The 26781-nt window shown below is 36.7% G+C and overlaps 1 protein-coding gene across 1 annotated transcript in view; it reads left to right on the top strand.

Moving 5' to 3' along the window:
- Positions 1-26781, top strand: part of LOC118194741 (glycine receptor subunit alpha-2-like) — a 149399-nt gene that overhangs the window by 83588 nt on the left and 39030 nt on the right. The window contains exon 6 of the mRNA XM_085827636.1: positions 17686-17829. Within this exon, the coding sequence (XP_085683762.1) occupies positions 17686-17829 (144 nt within the window). The remainder of the gene's footprint in view (positions 1-17685; positions 17830-26781) is intronic.

Genomic DNA, 26781 nt, shown 5'->3' with positions numbered 1-26781 from the left:
GATATTAAATATCCCGGTCAATTCTTGTAGGGAGGCAAACATCTTGAAAATTTACTTTTGAATAAAGAGTATAAATCTTTTCTCAGACAACAGGATAGGTACTAGGAGACTGCATTAAAGCTAGCCATTTCAGGAAGTCTTCAGGTAGTAAAACTTTAGTGGACTTTTAGAAGTTTTGAAACAACCCCAATTCTCTTGTTAAGCGATGCAATTATTAGCTTTAGTGTTCAAAAGAAAGGAACGCAAAGAGCGATGATATTATTTATTAGAAAAGTGTTAATAATTTAATTCCGTTTATTGAACAGTAGCAACTAGTTTATTCAGTAAATATGAGTTTGAAATTAAAAGAGAGAGATGCGATATAAGTTGCACATCATGTTCTGGACAAATCTTGTTTCTAAAAGCACCTACAAATGAACTCGCCTCCCGAGATGCTCTTAAAACGATTTATTGAAGTTTAAAGAAGCCTTAAAACACATATAGAATTGAATGAAAGAGTATATAAGATTCTAGTTAAATTTGGTTGTCTTTGGCAATTAGAATACTTGAAAAGTGTGTAGTGACTACTCGCTGACTTCTAAAGTAAGATGTCTGAAAAAGGTGTAAAATACCCTGTTATTGAATTCAAGAATATTTACAGTTGGCCTCTCTCGGGCTTACCTGAAAGCTGCACTTGGGCTTAAGATAGAAAATAAGAAACTACTAATAATAGCTTACTAAAAACTAGCCGAAGCCATATGGAAATATTAACAGACTTGGCCCTTAACTAAATCTCATCAGCGAAAACTAACAGGCACGTAGAAATATGGCCGAACATAGCAAGATTTGGCTTACTCTTCAAACGATGTCTCCTTGCTAGATTGAAAATGCGTTATTCTGTAGAAAGAAACTGAGTATAGGAACGGTTTTGCGGGAAAGTCCATTTGGAGTGAGTGAGTGAGTGAGTGAGTGATTATGGCGCAAAAACCAGAGATGATTATGACGCGCCAAACACAAGATGGGCCATTTGGAGGAGTTTGTAGATAAGTTCTACGTGCCAGACGTGGTCAAAGGCTTTGGCAACGTCTAGCATCAGGGTTAGTTGTGCTTATTTTGTTTTGGAAGGCTCAGCCGATGAATTCCGTGATGTTAACTAGCTGAGTGGTGGTCGATAAACCTTTGCGGAAGCCTTGTTGCTGGGTGGAAATCTTATCAAGGTTACCCTATCAAGGTTACCCTTGATAAGACTGTACTTTCAAGGATATTGCTAAAAGCAGAGAGTAGGCTCATAGGCCTGTAACTTGTTGGGTGTTCATGCGGCTTTCTAGGTGTTTGTATCAGAAACGTCAGTGCGTATTTCCATGTGTTGGGAAAGTACGATTTATGTAGGCATGCATTAAAGATGCTAGACAACTTATAAATTATTTTGTCAGGCAAATTCTTCAGCATTTTTTGGGGGGCAAATCAAGATAAAATCATCTTAAAGGAGAAAAGTTTGTGAGCTTAGACTATGGGTGTCATTTCTTGCTGTATTGCCACAGTTTGGGAGGTGTGGAGAACTTGTATTGCGTCTTTTAGCATAGCAATAGCTCTAGAGAGCTGTCCAATGGTGTTTACTTCTTCTGGTTTCTGATGTGGCACCACTACCTCTGTTGTTGTTGGCGCCTACTTTTGCAGATTGCTGTTGCGGATGACATGATCTGCATAAGTAACTCCTTGGGTGACCTGAACTGATCGATGTTTTGAATAACATGCACAGGCTTTAAAACTCCCTGTGTATTACTGTCCTTTGTTTGCACAGCATGGAAGTTGAATTATGGGCTGTGTACATTGTCGTGACTCATAGTCCTGTCCACATTTTACACAACGTGGTACTTGCCTGCACTTTTTCTGAGCGTGATAAGGCTTGATAATGGAAGAACTTTGGGGTTCCGCGCCCGCCTAAGTAACATTAAACGGAGATTTTCATGAGATAGTTTCCTTTGAAAATCTCTCGAGATTTTTCTGTTTTCTGGAGTATAATCAAAAAAGGTGGCATTTTAATAATTTCAAGACATTTCTTTTGATTAAGTTGAACACCTTATTGACTTGATAACCAAGTGTATCAATTGAGCTTGGATGTCTAAAACGTCCGCATTATTTGGAAGCCTTCTAATCACGGCCTTGATATCTTTATCACATGACAGCTGATAAGTATGGAACTTAATGTTTTTATTGTCGAGAAGGGATGTTACATAGCGAAGAAAGTGTTTACTTAAGACTTTGATGTGAGTTTCGTTATCTGCTTTCATTTGAGCTTTATAATCCTGCAGTTTTGACTCATCATGTTCTTTAGTGAGATGGATCCAAGTGTATTTCGAGTCTTTGATTACGATTGGTGGCAATTTGAATTTCGTCTGGGAAATTCGAAGTTGCCCCGTTATTGGGCCGCACTTTCCGGATTCAGGATTCATCGGTTGTATTTTGCTCCATCTCTGATGCTAGTTGTGATATTCAAATTTTTTCCTGGGTTTTGCAGGTCCAGATAACTCCAAGAGAAAAACGGTCTTGTGGAATCGGATGTAGATCTGCATTTCTTTGCAGCCTGTACTTATTTAAGGTCGTCTTCTTTCTTGGGGAAAAGTTTCGTCATTCTGGTCATTTAGTTCGTCAAGTACATAAAAACGATCGCACGCTGGAATCGTTGCAAGAGTTGGGGAGTTAGATCGTTGCTTTCAATCGTTGAGATACTCCTGAAATTCCATTTGCACCGCTCATGTGACATTGCCAGTAGATTCTTTTGAACTTTGTGTTTGTATGTCGTTTTTACGGGTATTCTTCTGTTAAGTCCTAATTCCTGGGAAATTTTCAACAAGTTCAGAGAAGTCTTTTATCAGAGATCTCACAACAGAGCTAGTGACTTTATAAGCAATAACAGTATCCTCCTTCAAGGTAAAACCTTGTGAAGTTCGTCTAACCTAAACTGGTTGCAAAAATCTGCCTTACAAATTTCATAGTTTCAATCCGTTCTGTTCAGATGAGGAAAAGAGCAAATGAAACTCTAGGTAAGAATTAGTGGGCAGTAAGCCCGTTAGGTACGCAGGTCATTTTACTCTACCGGAAAACTAAGTTCTAGCATCGTAGAAAAACACAGACTCGTTCACCTCAAGTGAAAGCCCATCCCTTTCTCATTCACGTCAATTCTGTATGAAAGTGACCGAGAGTTTCCCTAAATACTGGTTCTAGAGGTGATCCCGATTACTCCTTCTGGGTGGGAGACAAGAGACTAAAGGAACGTGGCTAAAAATTAAAAATATCTATTAGGAAAATAAAAAAAACCCTGCAAGTGAAATATGCAGTCTGGTCTATAAATTTGTGCTTATTTTTCGAATTTTGTTACACAATTATAGCGGTAATTTTTTATTTGTGTTTCCAAGAAAACTATAGGAAACGACAATATCAACTTGAAATGTGTTGTTACACTAACTATAAAATTTTAATTTCAAAATCTCTGTAAATTTTAATTTCGTGGTTACAGGTATTATTCCAGATTTATGCCACGGAAAATTTCAATGTAACAATACAAACTTAGAATTAAAAATTAAAGTATTTATTGTCATTTATTATACATAAAAGGCTGCAACAAACTAAAAGGGTTCCTTCGTGGAATTTTGCAACAACATTTCGCATTGTTAATGAAGTGTATTATTGATTAGAACGAGACCAATGTTAGTGGAAACCAATCTAAACAATTCGTTTCAAATCAAGCTTTATTTTCTTTATGGAGTGAACTGCTTTCAGAAAGTGATTTAGTTTGCTAATTTAAAGCTTTGTCGAAAAGCTATTTTCTAATTTAAAACTGATTTTAGGTGGTGTGAGTGAACCGTAAAACGGGGATTACAGTGCATAATGCATGGACTGCTGAGTAAAATAATTTTAATCTCTTTTATCTTGATATTAACAGCGATTGAGGGCTTGATATTAACAACGAATGCTTTGCCTCCCAGTGCTTTTAACTATCTTGGATTGCAGGCAAGTTGCATCGTTATATTTATTTTTCTGACAATTATTTTTGTATTATTTTACGCACTTTGAGTGCATACAATTTGAAACGCAACAAAAACACATATTCTGATGCAAAGCTTAACATTATTGATAGATCATTGTCACCATCGAAAAAAAGTATTAAACAAAAAACCTATACTGACCTTTATGACTTCGCTACGGAATTTGATGTACATTATCAAGAAAGAAATACTTCTCATGGAACTTCTACTGTTAATAAATTCAAGCTGTTTCTGAGAAAATATTCCGTGTAAACGAAATGAAAATTGACGAAAGCGAAAAACTAATTGATGTTGATGCAAGTGATTGTGGAAGAAGCCTTTTAATAAAAAGTAGAGAAATACTTGGAAGGCGATATACGGAAAATCAAATTTTGGATGAAAACACATCTTATATCCAGTTTATGAATTCATTCACGGATGACGAGATAAGCATGAGCAGCATCATCACTGGAAATATGAACCAACAGGATGATGTTAATTTAATAGATCTGTGGACGGAATATGATGAAACCGACTTCTCTGCAAGCAGTGGTAATCCTCCAAAGGACAAGAACAAATGTTCTCAAGCAAGCGTATTACTAATAATGCAAGAAGATATAAGACGTGAAATTTGCAATGAAGTGCAGGGTTTTTATGAAAATGTGACCAATGATGAGGAAATGGAGAATAATTCACGTCATGGATCTGGCTATACTGAATCTGAAAAATTCGCTGAAGTACCCAAGAATCAATACATAGAAAATGAAACCTCCGCTAAGATCCTATCTGTTATCAAAGGTAAGGAGCCTTTTGAGAAAAGTGAGAGGAGATCATCAACATAATTAATGGAAATATGCTAAAGGAAGATGATAGTAATTTAGCCCACTTATCAACAGAAAACTGCAGGGGATTTTTCTAACATTAGCCAGATTACACCAAAGCGTGGAAGTCACCCTTTTGGAAGCAATACAGGAACAATGAAAGAAAACACCACTGACGGAATTTCAAATACTATGCCGGGCTCTGGCGATAATGTCATTAAAACCTAAGCTCCAGTGCTTTAAACAAGTATAAAAATAATGCAAATGTCGAAACTAGCTATACCGGAACACACAACGAACAGAAGGATCTGGAGCAAGAATCACTTTTAAATGTGGTTTCAAATGTTTACAAAGAAAATGTAATATGCAAGACGGAAGATGAAGACATCACTCTTATTGAAACTAATATTGAAAAACTCAAGACACCTGCTCTAGACACAAAAAACGATCCTCTTTCTGTTTGTAGTGTAAGCGCGTCAGCAAATGAATAGGCAGAAAAACATTTAAAACAAAATGAAGATCAAAATCAGACGGATCTTTCTGCCAACGAATCTCTGCAACAACCTAAAACTGAACTACCGACAAAAGGACTTAACGGAAATCTTCCAAGTGACTTTCATGCTTATTGTGTTAACTTTCTTAATAGAAGAAATAATGTCATTCAAAAAACAGTAGATGAACATGCATTTCTTCTTCTTTCTTTCTATATCAGTGGCATTTGTGCTGGATATTGCATTGGAACCATGTTTAAGAAATGAGATGACATTTAAACTGCTTTTGTTAGGTTCGTAAAATATGTATCAACATTAAACTCAAAAAAGCGAAAACAGAATTCTAAAATTCCAAAAATATGTTGAAAAACTATTTTCCTTGCATAAAATGTATATTAGCGTATGGTTTTAATAATTAAAGGCTGTTTCCTCAAATGAAAATATTGTTCGATCACAACTACCATCATAACTTTACTTCCTCTAAATCACGTTAACATAGACAGCAAAAGAATAAAAATGCGAAAATATATGAATACCTTATCGGTTGTAATGCCATTTCTACTTAATATTATTATAAAATTTATTTCTCCACACAAGAATGTGCACATCCATTGAATTATAATTTATAAGACTTCTTTTTCAAATTTAGAAATAAATCAGAATAAAAATATTTATTAAAATTGGTTGGAGAATGTCTTTCACTTATTTGTATGCCTTCTTCTACAGAACATAAGATTTCGTTTCATTTTAACTTGTCTTTAATAATAAACACACGTGTAGGAGGTTCTTTTTATTAAAGACAAATTTAAGTATTTTCATTGTTTCTAAATCAGAAATCATGAAAATTAATAATGAAACTTACACTGTTTCTCATTGAAATTGGTAATGACTTACGTAAAGAAACATTTTAGTCAATATTACAAAATTTCAAAATATATATTTAAAAACATATTGATCAAAACAATCATGCAATATCTTAAATAACAGTTAAAAAATATATGTGTTATATTGAAGAAAAGAAATTTCAAATGTTCTTGAGGTATTTAAATTGTATATTTCTAGATATTATGAAGAAAAGAAAATTATCATCTATATATATGAAGTTTTCTGTCTTTCGCTTAATACATTTTTCTTATTTTATGTCAATTGGACGCGGTGGAGAAATATTATACAAAAATTAGTTAAAATTTCGAGTTTAATTAATTTAAATTTTTAATAAAAATTTGAACGCAAACATTTAGTTGGTAATTCGTCGAACGTAAACATAAGGTTGCCTATCTATGTAAACGTAAGTTAACCTCTTCGTCGTCCGTAACGCGCCTAGCGCGTTCAAATGAAACTTCCGCAAGGCGGCCGTAACGCGCTTCAAGCATTCTTCTACATTTTAAAACTTTTAAACATTTGAAACGCTTTCTAAATTTTTAATTGTTTGAGTTTTTATTTTTGTTTGTTCTAATACCTCCTAGAGGGCAGCACTAATCAGGCTAATTGAATTTGCGCCTGGTTTTATGAATATTCGCGTCATTTTACTTAAGATACAAGACAGTGAGAGATGGCTTCAACATCTACTCAGCAGAAAAATAGAAAAAATGAGGTTGTGAATTGGAAAAACAAGAAGGATATATACGTTTGATGAGTACAGTCCATAATAACTCAATGATTGATGTTGGAACACGGATAGAATTGTAAAAAAACCAATAATTGTAAAAAATTGCAACAACAAAATGGTAGAAGTGGATCGCCTGGATGAGATGTTATCGAATTATCCTGCAGTTAGAAATAAGCAGAGATATTTTTATTTTTCCATTATGCTTTATTTCCTTATAATTTAATATTCATTGACATTCATCCACTACGAAAGTCATGTATGGAAAGTTATCATGTACAGAAAAAACAACATTACACGCTACGAAAAACAGACGGCCGCTGGGCGGAATTTTTTGCGCACAGGAGAGGACGGCGAAAGAGTTAAATTTATTTAACCGTACTTAGATTTTAAGGAAATTTTCGTTCGCTCTGTAAAAGAAGTTCTTTAAAGGTATCAAATAACTTTATAATAAAAGCTAGAGTTTAATAAATTGCACAGCTTTTCCCTATTCTCTATATTTACCTACTTCCTTCACCCTATTCTCCACAAATTCATTCTATGAGGGCGAAAATATTGTGTTTGTCCAAACCCTTTTCGCGAATGGTATCATATTAGTCCTCTCCAAGCATTCCAAGTTCTCTGCCGCTAAGTCTCTGATTCTCATCGATAGTTGCGAATTTAAAACTCCGTTACTTACAGGATTTGAATAAAACAAATATAAGTTAAAAAAAATTTTAGTGGATTCTTAGTTTGAGACTACGATATAAGATTAACAGAACTAATGCAAAATTGCGTACTCTAGTTACTATTATTTTTTAAATGCTGCCAAATCTTTCTAACTATTCATAGATTATTTCAACGCAGTGGCATTTAACACACAAAAATAGTTTCTTAGAAAGCATATGAATTCATCGGCAAAAAGGGCTTCGTACTATGCTTCAGAACTTAAGTTCTTGAGGTAAAATGAAAGCCTACTCAGAAGTTTCTACACTTACATAGCTTAATATTTCCAATAAATCAAACTTTAACTCGTGTTTTATTTTCTGGTAATCCTTCACCCTATTCTCCACAAATTCATTCTATGAGGGCAAAAATATTGTGTTTGTCCAAACCCTTTTCGCGAATGGTATCATATTAGTCCTCTCCAAGCATTTTGTTCTCTGCCGCTAAGTCTCTGATTCTCATCGATTATAGAGGTCCTTCACCATTCTTACGAAACCATTTTACTTGGGAACATGTTGTTGCTACTACTATCTTCCACAGTTTCGGCTGACCTCTTTCTTCCTTTTATGGTCGCAGGATCTTTTTAATTTTCACTGCACTTTTTTATTTTCGAGAGTTCATTTTCATCATTATTTTGTATGCAGCTGTTCACTTGTTCTTTGCGTTCTTTTTGTCATTACTGTTTTTGGGTCTTTCGTCTTTCGTTGTCCTTCTTCTTTGAGCTGACTTGGCCTTTAACTCAAGGGGTCGGGAAGTCTGCTAACTACTTGTTCCTGCCTTTGAAGTTTTGTTACGTGTTTTTGAAATTTTCGAGCTTTCTTGGTCCTTTTCACCACGTCTGTAGCTTTCCTTTTGGAAATTGTACCAAACCTCGGATTTCATTTTCTTTATTTTACTGGCAATCTTCGTTTTGCTCTGCACGCTTTGTTTAGTCTTAGATGTAACTACTGCGTCCACCGTTGATGATATATTTACATAACTGCGTAAAATTTTAACCATATTCCTATTTACCCACTCTGTCATATTTGACTGTGGCTGAGAAGAGATCATCTTAAAACACTTTGTGTCAAGACCCGAGCACATTTCCTCAAAAATTTGACTTAACATCTTTCCATTAATTTCAACACAGTTTGAATGATTGTCATCCACGCACTCAACAAATATGGTTCCCATGCTCTTCACATCTCCTCCCTTAAGGAAGTGTTGAGTAGACTCCCTTCCCTCCTCAAAACGTGTATCCCTGTGCTGGGTAAGGGACCACCAAGGCACCAAGGAGATTGAAAGACCCGATTTCCTGCCAAAGCCACGGGACACCATCGACATGGAGGTTCCCCTTTCCATGGAAGTTGCCAACCACAAGATCTAGAGCGCCTTGTTATTCCTCTGGCAAGAACGATGGGACGACTCAGACATCGGTAGGCATACATTTAACATCTCCAAGAAGAGGTTAAAATGGATTTCTACCTACAACAAGCCTTCACAAACCATTGGTGGTAGTGAGCTGACTTCAATAGGTTCTTCCATCAACACGTTAGATGTGCATGCGGCGCACATGCATCCTCAGCAGACGTTTTCCACAACGTGAAAGCCTGTCCCCTCACCTCTTCCATCAGAGCTTCCCATTCTCACCTTCAGGGCGTCTCCAGCCTCAGTCACAGATCTACTAAACAACTTTTACAGGCAGCGAGGAGCCAGAACTGTCATTGAATTTGTTTATATAGCGAAAAATTTAATAATAGCAAATAACCAGGTCTATCGCCTGATGAATGTGATGGCAGCAAGCCTACTTTTACATATGTATAATAGCTTTCTTACTAATCTAATTTTGCTAGTTTTACTACTAAGTACAATAAAATATTGTAAGTTGGATAACCCAACAAAGCTACGTTATATCTCATTGTTTAAAATAAAATAAGGTTGAAATTATAAACCACACGAAAATGTACTGGTGGAATGATCAGGATGATGTGATTGAGCTGTAGTGCCCACTTAGAGATGAAGCAGGCGGAATAATAATTATTGTTATTAACAACTGTTGTCCGTCATCGGAAATTAATTTACAACTGAAGCTCGAAATAAAATTAAAAGTAACTATTCTTTTATGCATTTTTACAGTTACCAAATTTTTCTTTGGACATATAACATCAATTTGGCATCAAACAGATTTCGAGTATCTTAAGTCCAATTAAATCGGCTGCACTCCTGTGGCCGCAAAGAGCACAAGGTCGAAATGAGATAATTTTGCAGATAACTTTTCTGAATTTAAATTATATATAACTTTTTAATGTTTTTATTAAAGAATGTATCGTTTAAATATCTTGAAGTTTTCTTTTCTGTCATCGTGTAAATTTTTCTTTCTCTTTAAATTTTTACTTCTTCTTTCTTGCTCCCCTTTCTTGGTATCTGATTGTTCTTATTTACTTTTGTAAGTCTCGTATTGTCCGCATGCGGTTCTCGGGGAGTTATTGCTTTTCTTAAATTAAACTTATGGTATAAGATGTGATTTCATTGAATTATGGGCAACTCGAAACAAATTACGTACGTTATCAGGTTCAATATTCCTTCTAACCTTCTTCGGGAACATGCAAGGACCTGACTCGGAACAGAGAGCTTACTAAAGCTATGTTCAAAACTGTGGGAAGTAAACAGGATACACAAGAAGGGTATACAAAACCCTTTATTTTTCTCTATTTTACAAAAACTTCCGTACTTCGGAATACACCGACCCGCTATTTGGGGTCAAAACGTAAAAGTATAAAAATAAAACTAAACTCTAATTTTAGAATAATAAACGTGGAAGATTGGCCTTATAATAACAGGAAGCGTATGTAGTACAGAGAACTGTGAACACTACAATACGTTTAAATTTATCAAGAGGATTAAAAACTCTGGCCTGGAAGGCAAACAGCAACTGCGTAACTTCTAAGGTAAGCGGCCTGCTTCGACTCACTGCTTCATCTCTCTCTCTTGGCAAAAAGCCACAAGTTAAATACTTGGCGTTCGCCAGACAACTTTGCATAAAAACCTTAACGCTTATAATTCTGGCCGGAAGTAGAAAATAAGAAGTGATAGTAAATATTTAAAATAAAATAAACGTTAGTAAAACTTAAGATCCTTACATACTTCCCGCCAGAGTTAATTAGTTTGAAACTGAGGTCTAAAACGACCTTGTTGAAAACTTTTAGCTCTAGAATCTAACGCGAGGCCAATCTTTTACAAATATGTTTCGCTAGAAACTAGAAATTTAAAAGAAAGAAATTTGTTTTTACAATAGCAGCTCCCAGGATACACAATTTGTTTTTTCATCTGTACTCCATCTAAACAGGAGCTCTTATTCAAATCTGGTTCCTTCCAGAAATCTGGAAGGAAAACTAGTTTAATGAAATGTTACACAATGAAATGGCAAGTAACATGTATAATTATACTTCTCTTAACATTCTTATTTCATTCATGACTATTTTAATTATCTCTCCCCGTGCTCTCTGACATGTGTTGTAAAAGAACACCAAACACGAATGTGTTTATGTCTATGTGTTCAACACTTCCTCCTACAATCAAAACACTAACGTGTTAAAATTCAACATAACAAGACCTCTTAACACACCCTACTTTCAACTCTAAACCCTGAGGTACTATTCTAAAAGTGGCTAACTCTAAAGTGTAGCGTCAGAGAGCCTAACTACATCATTCAACCTTTAACACATATTCGCCATGCTTTAGTCTTTTTACAGTCACACGAATAAAAAAAAATTTAACATTCACTTTTACCATATCACGGTATTTCTTAACATTTAAAATAACAGTTCACATTGTATATAAGAACATATCAACATGCCGTTAATTTTACACATTTGAAAACATACATTAGTAGTACATTGTTAACTTCTATTCTTTTCAAAGCAAGTGCCAATTCTTTCTACATTGAAATACTATATTTCAAAAAGTCTTTCAGACTAAAACTTCTTTCTTGCTAGAATGTTTTAAATAAAATTTATACAATAACTTTTTACAATTTTTAAGTCTTTACACAACGCTATTATACATCAACTTTAGTTTTACGCGCGAGTAATTGAAAAACATAATACCAAAATCGGTAACAACTCATTTCTCGCCCTTTTGGCGATAAAGGTAGACCTCGCATGAGGTAAATCTTCTTGAAATCTGCCACTTGCAGTAAGAATGAAAGATTAACTTAAGTTTGCAAAGTAACATAAAATTTTACTTATCTTTGTGATATTCGGACATCCTTTTCTGGGCCCAGTCCTGGAAGGTAGCGTAGATTCTCGTTTGATTTATCCTCCTTCTTGTGCGGGCTCGCCCTTCAGTGCCTTCTTCTAGAAGCTTTCTTTTTTCTCCAGTTCGGTCACCCTTGAATACCTTCTTTTTCGCCTCTGCCTGTGGTCTTGGCCGTTTGATGGCAGCTGGTCTTGGCGGAACCGGGAAACTTCTGTCGTGTTCCTGCTTGGACCTCGTTGCTGGCCGTTCAAATTTTCCTTGTAACTTTTCCTCCGCCGCTGATGGCCCTTCCGCAGTTCGGCGACATCTGCTGCGGAGAGTCCTGTCGGATGAGTAATCCGTTTTAGAGCCGGGTTATAGTTGCCGTTATATCTCCTGGTTCTCTTCACATACGTCGTCCTTCTCCCTTCTTCATTCTGGGGGTGTTCGTGAACTCTCTTTTCTGGACGGTGGAACGGCTTCTTTTTCTTGCTACCTTCAATTTTCCCGCGGGGAAATTTTCTTTTCACTTGCTCCTGCCTCTTAATGGCTTGCCCTTGTACTTGTCGTTTTTCCACCTCTGGAGCTTGTGCCTGCGGTGTCTGCCGTGCCGGATCCTGCAAAAGATCTGAAAATATTTGCATTTTATTACGATCGAAGTAGGGTTTGATTTGATCAATGTTTGCTGAGCAGGTTTCACCATTTCTGGCTTTTAACACTACTACAGCGTGAGCTATTTTTTCTATAACATATGGTCCTTCAAATCGTGGAAAAAATTTGGCAGTCTTATCTTCTGGTGCTGAAGAAAGTGAATGCTTAATTTTTAAAACTTCATCCCCTACTTTATAAGTTACTCCCCGTCGTTTCAAATCATAATAGAGCTTCTGTTTTCTTTGTGCTACTTCCGTATTCTTCTTTGCTTCCTTAATTAGTTTTTCTATATCACCCATTTTAAATTCTGGGGCTCTTTGTTGCACATAAAATAATTTATCTAACGGCGTTATAATCTTTCTGCCTAGAAATAACTCAGCAGGAGTTTTGCCCGTTGTATCATGTTTTGCGGTCCTAAGGGCGAAAGCAAATTCATTGACATAGTTATCAAAGCTTTTATGAAAATTTTTAACATAACTACGGATAATTTTCACTATATTTCTATTGACCCGTTCCGCTATATTTAATTGCGGCCGATACGGGGCCATTTTTAAATGACGTATGCCCAGTTTTTGGCACATGTCTTCAAATATATTACTTACAAATTGAGGACCATTATTCGATATAACTTTTAGGGGCGCCCCGTATTTTAAAATATATTTATTTAAAATAGAATCAGTAACTAATTTTGCGGAGGCTCGTTTTAAGGGAACAATTTCGGCCCATTTACTATAATGATCAACCATAACAAGGAGATAGCGATTTTTATTTAACTGACTTTTTGGGAAAGGCCCGATAAATCGATGCCAATTATTTCATTTGGAAATTCGGATTTAATACTATTTAGAAACCCGGCCGGGCGGAAATTAATATAATTAACTGCTTGACATGTTGAGCAGGACTGGACATACGCCCTTGTTAAATTTTGCAGTTCAGGAAAGTAGACTGCCTCGCGTACGCGTTGGATGGTTTTTCGAATAGCAGCATGAGAAGCTAAAGGGCTGTCATGGAGCTCCTGCAGGATATTTAATCTAAGACTAGCTGGGATAACAGGTCAAAATTCGTTGTTGGAATTCGTAGTTTTTGTATAGAATAATAGACCATCTATTAGTTCGTAATGGGCCGCCCTATTTCTTATCGCCACAATATCTTGGTGGCTAAAAGTTTCAGGATCCTTTAAATACTCATAAATGCTTCCAAACTTAGGATCCTTACCCAGTTCGGTTATTACAGTTTCTCGGGAATTTATTGTACATGCTGTGAGCATTGCCACCTTTACGGTATTACCTTGTTCATCTATTTTAATTCTTGATAGGGCATCTGCTACGATATTTTCCTTTCCGGTAGTATGCTTGATTACCAGATTATATTCTTGCAGCTTTAGTGCCCTTCTTATTAACCTTGGGGATAAATTTTTACCTGAGTACAATCTAGTTACCGCCGCATGATCAGAGTACACTGTTATCGGCGCCTTTCCAAAATAGACTCGGAACCTTTGCACTGCTAACAGAACTGCAAGTGCCTCTCTCTCGGTCGCGGAATAGTTTCTTTGTGTTTGATTTAAAGTTCGGCTAAAAAATGCCACGGGCTGCTGATTTTGCGAAAGTACCGCTCCTACCGCATAATCCGAAGCATCCGCTGAAATTTCTAAATTCTCATCCTTTTCAGGAAATTTCAACACAGGGGCTTGCGTTAATGCTTGTTTTAATTTTTCGAAAGCACTATTGGCTTCGGCCGTCCACGAGAATCTTGCCTTTTTCCTTTTTAATTTTAACAATGGTTCAGCAATAGCTGCAAAATTTTTTATAAAGGACCTATAATGTGAACAAAGTCCTAGAAAAGAAGAGAGCTTCTTCGCCGTGGTTGGAGTCGGATACTTTTGTACAGCAATTATTTTTGATTCGTCTGTCTCGATTCCTTTTTGAGATATTTTGTAACCTAAATATTTTAATTCAGGGGCTGCAAATTTGCACTTTTCGACATTAACTTTTAGACCGGCCTCATTTAATAAAGAAAACACCTGTCTTAAATCCTGTACATGTTGGTCGAGATTATCACTAGTAATAATGATATCGTCTAAATAGATAAATGTGGACTTTCCAAGAACAGGTCTTAACACAATGTCCATGCATCGCTGAAATGTTGCCGGGGCCCCTGAAAGGCATACGCAAAAATGCATAAGTGCCAGACTTGGTTATAAAAGCAGTCTTAGGCACGTCCTCACGCCTAACCCCTATTTGAAAATAACCAGTCGTTAAGTCTAAAGTCGTCATAAATTTGGTTGATTTTATGTTCCTTAGAATTTCTTCAATGATCGGTAACGGATATACCGGATATTTAGTTATGGAGTTTAATTTACGGTAATCAATAGCGAATCTCCACCTTTTTGGATGCGTCAAAGGATAATCATTATTTTCTTACATAAAACCACCGGGCTAGCATAACTACTTGAGATGGGCGTTATGATCTTTTTACGTAGCATATCGGTAATATGCCATTCTATAATTTTTTCCTTATTTTTATCATACCGGTATGGTTTTTGGCGGACTGGCATTGCATCTCCGGTGTCAATACTATGGTTAGTAACCTGAGTAAATCCTGGAATATCACTAAATAACGAAGCAAATTCACTTACCACTTGTCGGATTCTATCTTGCTCGTCATTAGGTAGGTGGTCAAGATTTACCATCGGCGGTTCAGCCTTTTCTGTAAGAACTGGTTTCATTGTCAGCTTAAGGGACGCTTCATTAAAATCCAGTGTTGCTTGTGCGTCTGAAAGAAAATCTATTCCTAAGATTAAATGTGCTTGCATATTCTTTACTATAAAAAACATTACCTTTACTTGTTCGTCCTTGATACGGATATACAAAGGTACTTTACCTATGCACTTACATTTTTCTCCTTGCGCCGCTAACACTGTCGTATTATCCGAATTATATATGCGGTATTTGCGAAAATACTTCCTAAAAAAATCTTCTGCCACACAGGAACACTGCGCGTCGGTATCCAGGAATGCGGTGGCTGGGATATTATTCACCAACACTTCAATCTTCGGAAGAGTCAAATTTTTCACCATTACTGTATTTAACTTGTAGGAAGAGGGGTTTTCGTGGCCTTCGGATTTCCGCACCCTCTCGTCAGCAGAAATCCGTTTTAGTTTAAATTATTTTTCCTTTCCGTGCTTTCCTTCTTTTTCCACTGGCCTTGAGACTTTTTTCCTGGGTTGCTATTGAACTGTCGACGTTCGCCGGCTGTTTTTGAATGCTCGGGTTTCCTTGCCAACTGATTCGCTTTTTCTCCGTAGCCGTGTGCTTGAGTTTGCTGTAGTCTTGGCGTACCAAATTGGTTTCGCTGTTGATATTGGCGTCTTCTTTCGACGTCCGCCGTTCTTCTACTTTCAAACTGGATTGCTAGCTCAAATAACTTTTCCAGTGTAGGCGGATTACTTAATTCAATAAAGTCTTGCACTTGGGGCAGTAACCTCGGCAAAATCACTTGAATTATTTCAGGATCCGGACGGTTTCCATACAAGAGCTTGAAAACGTGAATTTTTCTTAAAATAAAGCTCGAGAGGTTTTCAATTCTTTGTTGATATATACTGAAAAGTTCCGTTTCTAATTTCGCACGATCCCTTACAACAGGGAAGGCTTTTAGTAGGGCAGTCTTGAAATTTTCGTAAGTATAGGTGGGACTTCCTGCTTGACCCAAGAGACTTCTGCCTATACATTTGAACCAGTTAAGCGCTTGGCCCCTCAAAGCGCTGGTAGCTAAGGTAACTTTTTGAAACTCGTGCACGGGGTAGAGCATGAAGTGGTCATCCAATTTTTCCAAAAAACTGGTTACCGGTGAGTTTCCATTAAATGTTGCTTCTGGTTTCATCGAAGCGCGCATGGTCTGGACGATGTAACCAAATTCTTCCAGGGCGGCAGCTGGCATTTCTGGATTCTGAGCCGTTTCTGCAGGCAGCACAGGTTCTTCTTGAAACTCTGCCATGGTTATTCTTCTTCGTTGGGCGCCACTATCAGGTTCAATATTCCTTCTAACCTTCTTCGGGAACATGCAAGGACCTGACTCGGAACAGAGAGCTTACTAAGGCTATGTTCAAAACTGTGGGAAGTAAACAGGATACACAAGAAGGGTATACAAAACCCTTTATTTTTCTCTGTTTTACAAAAACTTCCGTACTTCGGAATACACCGACCCGCTACTTGGGGTCAAAACGTAAAAGTATAAAAATAAAACTAAACTCTAATTTAACTTTAGAATAATAAACGTGGAAGATTGGCCTTATAATAACAGGAAGCGTATGTAGTACAGAGAACTGTGAACAGTACAATACGTTTAAATTTATCAAAAGGATTAAAACCTCTGGCCTGGAAGGCAAACAGCAACTGCGTAACTTCTAAGGTAAGCGGCCTGCTTCGACTCACTGTTTCCTCTCTCTCTCTTGGCAAAAAGCCACAACTTAAATACTTGGCGTTCGCCAGACAACTTTGCATAAAAACCTTAACGCTTATAATTCTGGCCGGAAGTAGAAAATAAGAAGTGATAGTAAATGGGCTAGATTAATCAGAGATATTAGTATTACAAATGGAATTTAGATTCTTAGTTGAAAGAATGACAGAACTCTTTGACAGGAAGAAAGTAGAAGCTACGCTAATTACAAGGTTGCTATATGAAGGAAAATTTTGCAAGGCTGTTAAGGTGGTGTGGTGGTGTATTTAATTATGGCAAAGCACACTAGGGCTATCTGCCTACCAAGGCTGTTAAGGAAAACTGATTAAGAAGTACATTAGTATGGATTTTAGCCTTTGAAAATTAAAAATTATGAATTACTTACACTAATATATTTTAATTTCCTTCTTTTAAAATATCGAATATATTTATTTTATAAGGTATGTATCCTTCTTCCAGCATGCCTTCGTAGTGTAACGGTAGCATACTCGGAGCGTATTCGAAAGGTACAGTTTTGGGTTCCGGAGAAAGAATTGCTCATCTTTCAAGTATACCTGCTTTAAAATAACTAAATAAATCTACAGTGGCACTCGCACTAAAAGGTCATGAACGATAATTCATCACCACCATTCGTTACCATAATTCGTTAGCAAATCTTTTAAGAGCGTTCACTGCATTCAGAAAGCCCTGAAATATCTTTCAAGTTCATAAAATGATTACATATATTTATCTTACAGATTCTCTGCCTGAAGAGGAACTCTTATTACGCTGGACAAAAAAAGGAGTCGGCATCCTGGAAGATATGAAGCCCACCCACAATAAATTCAAGTTGGTCACTCCAGTTATTATTGGACATATGAAATTAAAGTACGATGGACCAGGTACGTTTTAAAGACTTACAATGAATAATGAATAACGATTAATAACTATAAACCTTTTCATTACATCAGATTCCTTCTGCTTCCATATTACATTATTAATGAGAGATATGAGTTTTCATGTGAAATATTGAAAATACCTCCTTTTTATATGAAACTTTTTTGTTTTAGATTAATTATTCTACCTTGGCATATATTTAAAATATTAAAATTCTCAAGCAATGAAGTTACAAAAAAAATGACAAAAAAGTTACTTCAGAGTTTTCAAAGTCGAATACAATATGCTTGTAACTAAAGGCCCATTATGATTTTGAGAAAAAGTGAATATATAGTAAGCAAATATGAACTGTCAATAAATTTCTTTGTACCAAGTATGCAATTGGCGTTAATTTCCTTTAAGAGCATAGGAAAAGTGTAAAAAAATTATGTGAAGCAAATTAAAAATAAACTGGAGTACATTATATTATAATCAATTTAGAACTGACATGCAAAAAGTATTATAACGCATAACGATAGCAACAATGTAATCTAGAATAACTATAACAATGCACATAGAGTACATTATAATCAATGTATAACTGCCATTAATTTCAAAATATAGAAGAGGAACTTTGCAGAATAAAACGTAAGGAAAAGGAAACAGCCTTAGATTGCATAGATTTTGGGCTTTCGGGACAGCTGGATTAGAACTAATATTATTAACTGTTAAGTACATTTCTGTGAACATGAGAAGCTTCGTGAAAGTCTGATTCACGAGCCGAAGAAGATTCTGGAGATATTAACGTTTGCAAACTTTGACCAATATCTTGTATAATGATATCTAGATCAATGCTGTCTTGTTCTTTAGTGACAGTTCTAGTTTGCAATCTGATTTCAGACACCAGTTCAGTTAGCAGGAAAATGGTAACACGTACCTGCACCGAAACATTCAAGAAAAGTATCATTATAATGGTGTTAAACGACAGTGTGATTAATTGATGTACTGAGCTACAGGTGTTAGACAATGGAACTGTGACAAGTTGTAATGTTGCGCGCTTCCAACCTGCACGCAACAATAGTGGTGACTGCTATGAACTGGAAAGTATACAAAGTCTTGAGAAGGGTTTAAATCCCTTTTTATTCAACTTTAAAAATTACAGATGCTTGCTCTTGACGCTCACAAACTACGCCGACACGGCGGTAAAATAAAAATAAGAAACTCAAAAAAGAATAACAACAAGTGACTAACTACGCGGCTCTCTAAACGTAACTAACCTAACCGCGTTCTAAGATACCGCTGACAATTCAGCAAACTTCTGAATATTACGTTGAAAGATTTAACAATCTGCCGAGGCAAGCACACAGGCCGAAACGCGTGGTTCTTCAATTTCTAACTAGCCACCTCCACGCTCGTGAAGCAAGAAAGCACACCTTCGAACTCGTTTCCCTTCTATTTAACTCAGATTACTTCCGCTGACAATTTTGAATACTTTGCGCGTTCTACTAAAATTTACATACTCTGGCATTGGCAATTCCAGGGTAAAGTAAGGCTTGACAGGAAAGATAGTGTAAACTTAAAATAAATGTTAGTTAAAATAAATATAAACCCTACATTTGCAGCTGCCAGAATTTGGTAAACTTGGAAGCAGGTCCTAGAAACGACCTGTTGAAAAGTTTCCACAATTCTGAACTAAATTTTAAGAGCCTCGTTTACATAAAAAAAACTGTTTTTCACAAAAGGTAGAATAAATTTCTGTAGATACTTATTTAACTCTCTCTTCTTACAGCAAGCTTTTCTGGACTTCAGCAATCAATCTGTTCTCTTCCTTCCAGCATCTGGAAGGAATAAGTATCAGTATCTTTCTAAATACATTATAATTTACACTTTCTTGACACTGAATAAGTTTTTGTTTTTGATCGATTTATTTTCCTTAGTTACTGCTTAATTCACATTCATTCAAGTATTCAAATATGAATTTAACTTAAATTTAAAATGACTCTGGCTCTCCACCATGTGTGGTGTCAAACGGGAAGATTCGTGTTTTAGTATTGCAACACTTCCCCTAACCACAATGATTTGCTAGAATTCAACGACCAAATAGACACACCTTACTCGACATTCTACAACTCGATGGGCTATTTTAACATTCTTAAAATTCAAGTGTAGGTGGAGAACCCTACAAAACACATTCATTCTAACTTCCCCCTCATTCATCTTTAGACATGCAGGCTATCGCTCTAAAGCATGATTTTATCTACAGTTTAATTCTTAAATTTGAATTCATTTCTTTTGAGCATTTACTTTTAGCATCTAAAATTTTATGCTTCTAGACTAAATTCTACTTTTACATAACTTTCAAGTATTTACGTATATTTACAAAATTCTAATACATATGATTTTTACAATTTACCATAAAATGAGTAAGAGAAAAATCAATTTTTACTTTACGCATTCTTCACCAAGCTGGCGGCACTGTTCTTATTAATACAAGAATACGAAGTTATTTTTATCTTCGGCCAAATTTTGGCTTTAACATAACAGAATTAGTCTTTTGACCAACAGAAACTGCTTGTTCTTAGATTTTATACTGAAAGAAAATAATACTTTTGCCTTAGCTAAATAAGTAAAACGAAACTAAGTATCAACTGAGATACATTGACTTTCGTCAAAACATAGAACTTCGTATTTACGCATAACATTTCGGAACAAAAGAAAAAATTTTATAGAAGATTTTAACTTATCTTTGAGTTTTCGATGATTGGAACTCCTACATCCTCTCCTGGCAGAACTGCTCCCACGTTATAGATTTCATCGACGTCAGTCGTCTCCTTAGTGTCCTTCGAGTGTCGTCCACGTTGTTTTTTTTTTCGCCCTCTGCATGCTGGCCTCTTGGAGTGGTAGTCGTCGGGTTGCTGTCTCTTCCGTTTTGCCCCTGGACGGCTGGTCTTGGCGTCGTCCGGTCTGGAATCATGCTTGAATTTCTTCTGTTGGTGGTGGTCTTTTCGTTCTCGGGAACGGCGGCCTTGTTTGCACCTGACACTCTGGCCCTGGAAGCGTTCTCCTCGATGCAGAATTTCTACTGCGATACGTTGTAAGTGGTGTTTTCCTCTTTGCCAAAGCTTGTTTATGCGGCGGCGTTGCTTTCTTGTATCTCTTAAATGCTGGAGTCTGAACGTTTTCGTTTCTTCTTTTCAGTACCGTCTCATGACTTGTAGAAGGGCTAGGTTTCTCTTCAGTTCTCTGCTTCTTGGGTGGTGGAGCGGGTGACGTTACTTCTTGACCTTCCACTTCTTTTACGCTTGAGTCCTGTAAGAAACTTTTAAGGATTTCAAAATCATTTTGATTATAATATTTTTTCACCTGGTCGGGACTTGCTTTACAGATTTCCCCTCTCTCGTTCTTAAGGTACAATACGATTCCCTTGATTTCCTGAATTACATAGGGGCCTTCAAATTTTGGAGCTAACTTTGCAGTAAAATTGTCTGGGGCACTTGATAAAGAAAATTTCCGCTTCAACACTTTATCCCCAACTTTAAAATCTGCTTCACGGCGTTTTCTATCATAGTATAACTTTTGTCTATTTCTTGCCGTATCCGAGCTTTTAACCGCCTGGTCAATAAGTTTTTGCACATCTTTTTGTTTAATTTCTTGCTCTCTTTGTTGCACAAAGAATAATTTATCTAATGGCGTAATTAACTTCCGTCCTAAAAATAATTCTGCTGGAGTTTTTCCCGTAGTATCGTGATTTGCCGTTCTTAAAGCATAAGCTAACTCATTTATGTAGCCATCCCAGCGCTTGTGATGTGTGCTAACATAACTTCGAATTATTTTTACAATATTTTTATTAACTCTTTCTGCTATGTTTGCCTGTGGTCTATACGGAACCATTCTGAGTCCAAGTCCAGTGCAAATATTTTGAAATATTTGGCTAACGAATTGTTTACCGTTATCGCTAATGACTTTTATCGGTGCACCGTATTTTAAAATGTATCTGTGTAAGAATGCATCTGCGACTGTTTTGGCTGACGCGCGTTTAAGTGGAACAATTTCTGTCCATTTTGAAAAATGATCTACAATTACTAAAAGAAAACGATTTTTATTTAACTCCCTCTGGGGGAAAGGACCAAGAAGATCTATGCCTAAAATTTCATTCGGAAATGTAACGCGAATGCTATTTAAGTACCCGGCCGGGCTGTAATTAATATCATTTATTAACTGACATTGATTGCAGGACCTGACATACGCAGTTACTATTTTGTATAATTGCGGGAAATATACCGCCTCGCGTACCCTTTTTAAAGTCCTTCTGACCCCTAAATGACCCGCTGTTTTCGCGTCGTGTAATTCCATCAAAATGCTTAATCGAAGCGAGGCTGGGATGACTGGCTTATACTCAAGATTCTCGTTTGTTGTTTTCGTATAAAATAATAAATTATCTATTATTTCATAGTTTTCTGCTCTATTTCTTATCGCATCGATATCTGTGGGCTCAAAGCTTTCGGGGTCTTTCAAATATGCATATATACTTCCAAATTCAGGATCAGCTTTCAATTCAGCAATAATTGTTTCTCTAGAATCTAAAATTTTTGAAGTCAACACAGCGCATTTGAGTTCATTTCCTTCATCGTCCAGTTTTATACGAGAAAGTGCGTCAGCTACATTGTTTTCCTTACCCGGTTTATATTTAATTATGAGATTATATTCTTGAAGTTTTAAAGCCCATCTTATTAACCTGGGCGTCAGGTTTTTCGCCGAGTAAAGTCTACCAACAGCCGCATGATCCGAAAAGACTGTTACTGGCGCTTTGCCTAAATAAACTCGAAATTTGTGTACAGCCATTAATACGGCTAATGTTTCTCTCTCTCTGTAGCTGTATAATTCCTTTGTGTAGGGTTCAACGTTTTACTAAAAAATGCCAAAGGATGGCCATTTTGAATAAGAACCACACCTACAGCATAGTCCGACGCATCTGCTGCAATTTCCAGGTTTTCGTCCCCCTCCGGGAATTTCAAAACAGGGGCATTGATGAGCGCTTCTTTTAACCTTTCAAATGCGATATTTGTTTCTGCTGTCCACGTGAATTTACTTTTCTTTCTTTTAATTACTAACAAGGGTTCAACAATATTAGCAAAATATTTTATGAGTGACCAATAATAAGAACATAACCCAAGGAAAGAAGAAAGTTTCTTGGCGGTGTTGGGAGGTGGGAAATTCTTGATGGCTTTTATTTTTGAATCTTGAGTTTCTATACCCTTTTGCGAAATTTTATAACCCAGATATTTAAGTTCTTTAGTTGCGAACTTGCATTTTGAGGCGTTAATTGTAAGACCGGCCTCTTTTAATAATTTAAAAACTTCTTCTAGGTCTTTAATATGTTGTTCCAACGTACTACTCGTTATAATTATATCATCTAGATAGATTAAAGTCGATTTTCCTAGGACAGGCTTTAGAACAATGTCCATAGCTCTCTGGAATGTTGACGGGGCCCCACACAACCCAAAGGGCATGCGTAAAAATGCATAAGTGCCCGATTTTCTTATAAACGCGGTTTTATGTATGTCTTCGGGTCTCATAGCTATTTGATAGTAGCCAGACGTTAAGCCCAACGTAGTCATGTATCTTGCAGATTTAATCTTTCTAATAATTTCCTCTATAACCGGCAAAGGGTAAACTAGGAATTTAGTAACACTATTAAGTTTTTTGTAATCGATAGCAAACCTCCAAGCCCTTTTATCCGAAGGAGGAAACTCGTTCTTTTCCTACATAGTACGACTGGACTCGCGTACTCACTATTTATGGGCGTTATTATTTTATTCTTTAACATTTCCTGAATATGTTCTTCTATGATTTGCTCTTTCTGTTTATCATAGCGGTAAGGTTTAGTCCTACAGGGTTTGTCGGCAGTTAACTGTATCTCATGCGTAACTATTTGACAACTACCAGGCCGTTTTGAAAACAAGTTTGAAAAAGTACTCACCACTTGCTGGATGGCTTTCATGGTCATTCAAATGGCTAAGGTAGACTTGCGGTTGTTCCACTGGTTCCATCACCCTCCGATCCATCTCCAGCACGAGAGAACGTTCCTGAAAATTCAGTTCGGCCTTCGCGCCTTTTAAAAACTCCATACCTAAAATAAGTGGACTTTGCAAATTTTTTACTACAAAAATTAATACTTTAAGGCTTTCATTTTGAACCTGTATCTTTAAAGATAGTTTTCCGATACATTGACAAGTTTGTCCTTGCGCTGCTATGATTTCTGTGTTTTTATTTTTAAATAATCGTAACCTATTAAAGTTCTTCTTAAAAAAAAATATCACTCATAAAATTACCTTCTGCTTCTGTATCGATGAGGGCTTCTACTGGTACATCGCCAACCAGGACTTGTATAATTGGTAAATGTGAGTTTTTACGATGACCGTATTTAAGTATCTTTTTGAGGGTTTTTTCAAAACTTCCGGGGTCTGGACCCTCGCTTTCACAGGCCCCTCTACTCGTTTAAAGCTTTTCTTTCAACTTCTGCCTTCTGGGTACGCGGACGGTTGTTTTCAAATTTCCTTTTTGGGCCTTGACCTTCGAGCTTCGATGAGTTAGCTTGATAGCTCTTTTCCCCATAAGAACGGTTTGCATTTCTGGTCTGCTCATTTGAAGATTGCCTTCGGATACTTTGAGAATACGATGCCCCTCTAGCTTTTTCCGCTATTCTGCGATTTTGGAACTTGACCGCCAATTCGAAGAGCTCCTGCAATGTGCTTGGGTTTCTAATTTCGAAGTAGTCTTGAACAGCAGGTAACAATCTTGGTAAGATTATTTCAATAATCTCCGCGTCGGGTTTCTTCCCATACAGCATATCCGTCAGCTTAATTTTTCGCAGAATAAAGTCCGTCAACTCTTCTATATCCCGTTGATAAAAACTGTATAGTTCGGCTTCTAGCCTTGCTCGATCTTTCACTATGGGGAAGGCCTTTAATAACGATTTTTTGAAATTTTCAAATGTATATGTCTGGCCTCCGAATTCCCCTAATAAAAATTTGCCTATATTCTTCCACCATAGCGCGGCCTGTCCTCTTAGTGCAGATGTGGCGATGGCAACTTTTTGTCTTTCAAGCACAGGGTAGAGCTGGAAGTGATTTTCGAGGCTTTCTAGAAATATCGCCACCGAATTTTTTCCGTCGACATTGACGTTTGGCTTGATTGACGCTCTCATCGTCTGGACCATATATCCAAATCCTTCCAATTGGCTTGCCATTTCTTGTTGTTGTCCAGCAGCTTCCATCCAATTTTCGGCCATTTCAGTTCGCAAGTGTTCGGGCGCCAATGTAATGTTGCGCGCTTCCAACCTGCACGCAACAATAGTGGTGACTGCTATGAACTGGAAAGTATACAAAGTCTTGAGAAGGGTTTAAATCCCTTTTTATTCAACTTTAGAAATTGCAGATGCGTGCTCTTGACGCTCACAAACTACGCCGACACGGCGGTAAAATAAAAATAAGAAACTCAAAAAAGAATAATAACAAGTGACTAACTACGAGGCTTTCTAAACGTAACTAACCTAACCGCGTTCTAAGATACCGCTGACAATTCAGCAAATTTCTGAATATTACGTTGAAAGATTTAACAATCTGCCGAGGCAAGCACACAGGCCGAAACGCGTGGTTCTTCAATTTCTAACTAGTCACCTCCACGCTCGTGAAGCAAGAAAGCACACCTTCGAACTCGTTTCCCTTCTATTTAACTCAGATAACTTCCGCTGATAATTTTGAATACTTTGCGCATTCTACTAAAATTTACATACTCTGGCATTGGCAATTCCAGGGGAAAGTAAAGCTTGACAGGAAAGATAGTGTAAACTTAAAATAAATGTTAGTTAAAATAAATATAAACCCTACAAAGTAACCATTGACCAGAATAAAGAACATCTCCATAACGTCCACTTGTTCGTGGAGCCACTGGTGAAACAGTATTTCTTTATACGAATGTCTGACGTATGAGGATGTGTCTGACGTATTTGTCAAAATATACCAATCTTTCCATTGTCGTTGCTCTTTCGAACAATTAATGTAATTACAGTGAACTCTCGGTTATCCGGTTTTTGGATTATCCGTGCATCACGGATACACACACACACACTCAATGCTATGCGCGGGAGTGTATAAAAAAGTAAATACGTGGAAATTTTGGCATCTAAGAATGAATAAAGTGCGCCTTCAGGTTTAGTTTCAACTATTACCTCGTCTTCTCATAACTCTTGCTGAGGAATATGATGATCTAATGAAGTTCTGGAAAATGTTGATTATATTGTATGTCATATATGGCAAACCAAGCCATATATGACATACAATTTCATATATTTACTTACGACGAAGAGAAACCAATATCACTGTTCGAATCATGGTGGAAAGGTTCTTCCTAAAGATTTATCTCACACGAAAAAGTAGAGGTACTAACTGAAGTTGTATGCTGAAAAATTGAAAATATAAAAATCTTCGAAAATGTCGATCGAGAAAGCATCGAGGAATGGTTTTACGGCGATTTGACTGAGATGGACTTTCCAGTGACGTGGATATCATTTCAAATGTCAAAGAAACGGAAGAGGCAGAGAGTGAGATTGAAAATAGAAGCAAAGAAGATACTAAAAATTACAGTAGCTCCGAGACAGCAATGGTTTTGTTGAAACTTTGTTGAAATTCGTTGACCAAAGGAGATTTAAATACGATGATAAAATAACAGTTCTACAAATCCGCCGCGAAATTCGAAAAATTCTTAAACACTTTCAAAAATAAAGTAAAATTACTGATTTTTTAAAAATAAACACATACAATACGCATGAAAGATGATAATTTGGGTTATCCGTATTTTTCAATTATCCGTGACCTGCTTTCCTGGCATCAGCCCGGATAATCGAGAGTACACTGTATTCGTTAATAATTTTTCCCCTGTAAGGTGTTTCTCTCGCCTTCCTAGCGTGCCTTCTGGTA

Source organism: Stegodyphus dumicola, chromosome 12 (assembly GCF_044657685.1).
Source record: "Stegodyphus dumicola isolate Sdum_Otavi_A_Nest chromosome 12, ASM4465768v1".
NCBI lineage: Eukaryota > Metazoa > Arthropoda > Arachnida > Araneae > Eresidae > Stegodyphus > Stegodyphus dumicola.
Note: the sequence above shows the minus strand (reverse complement) of the source record. Positions and strands in the feature narration are given on the sequence as shown.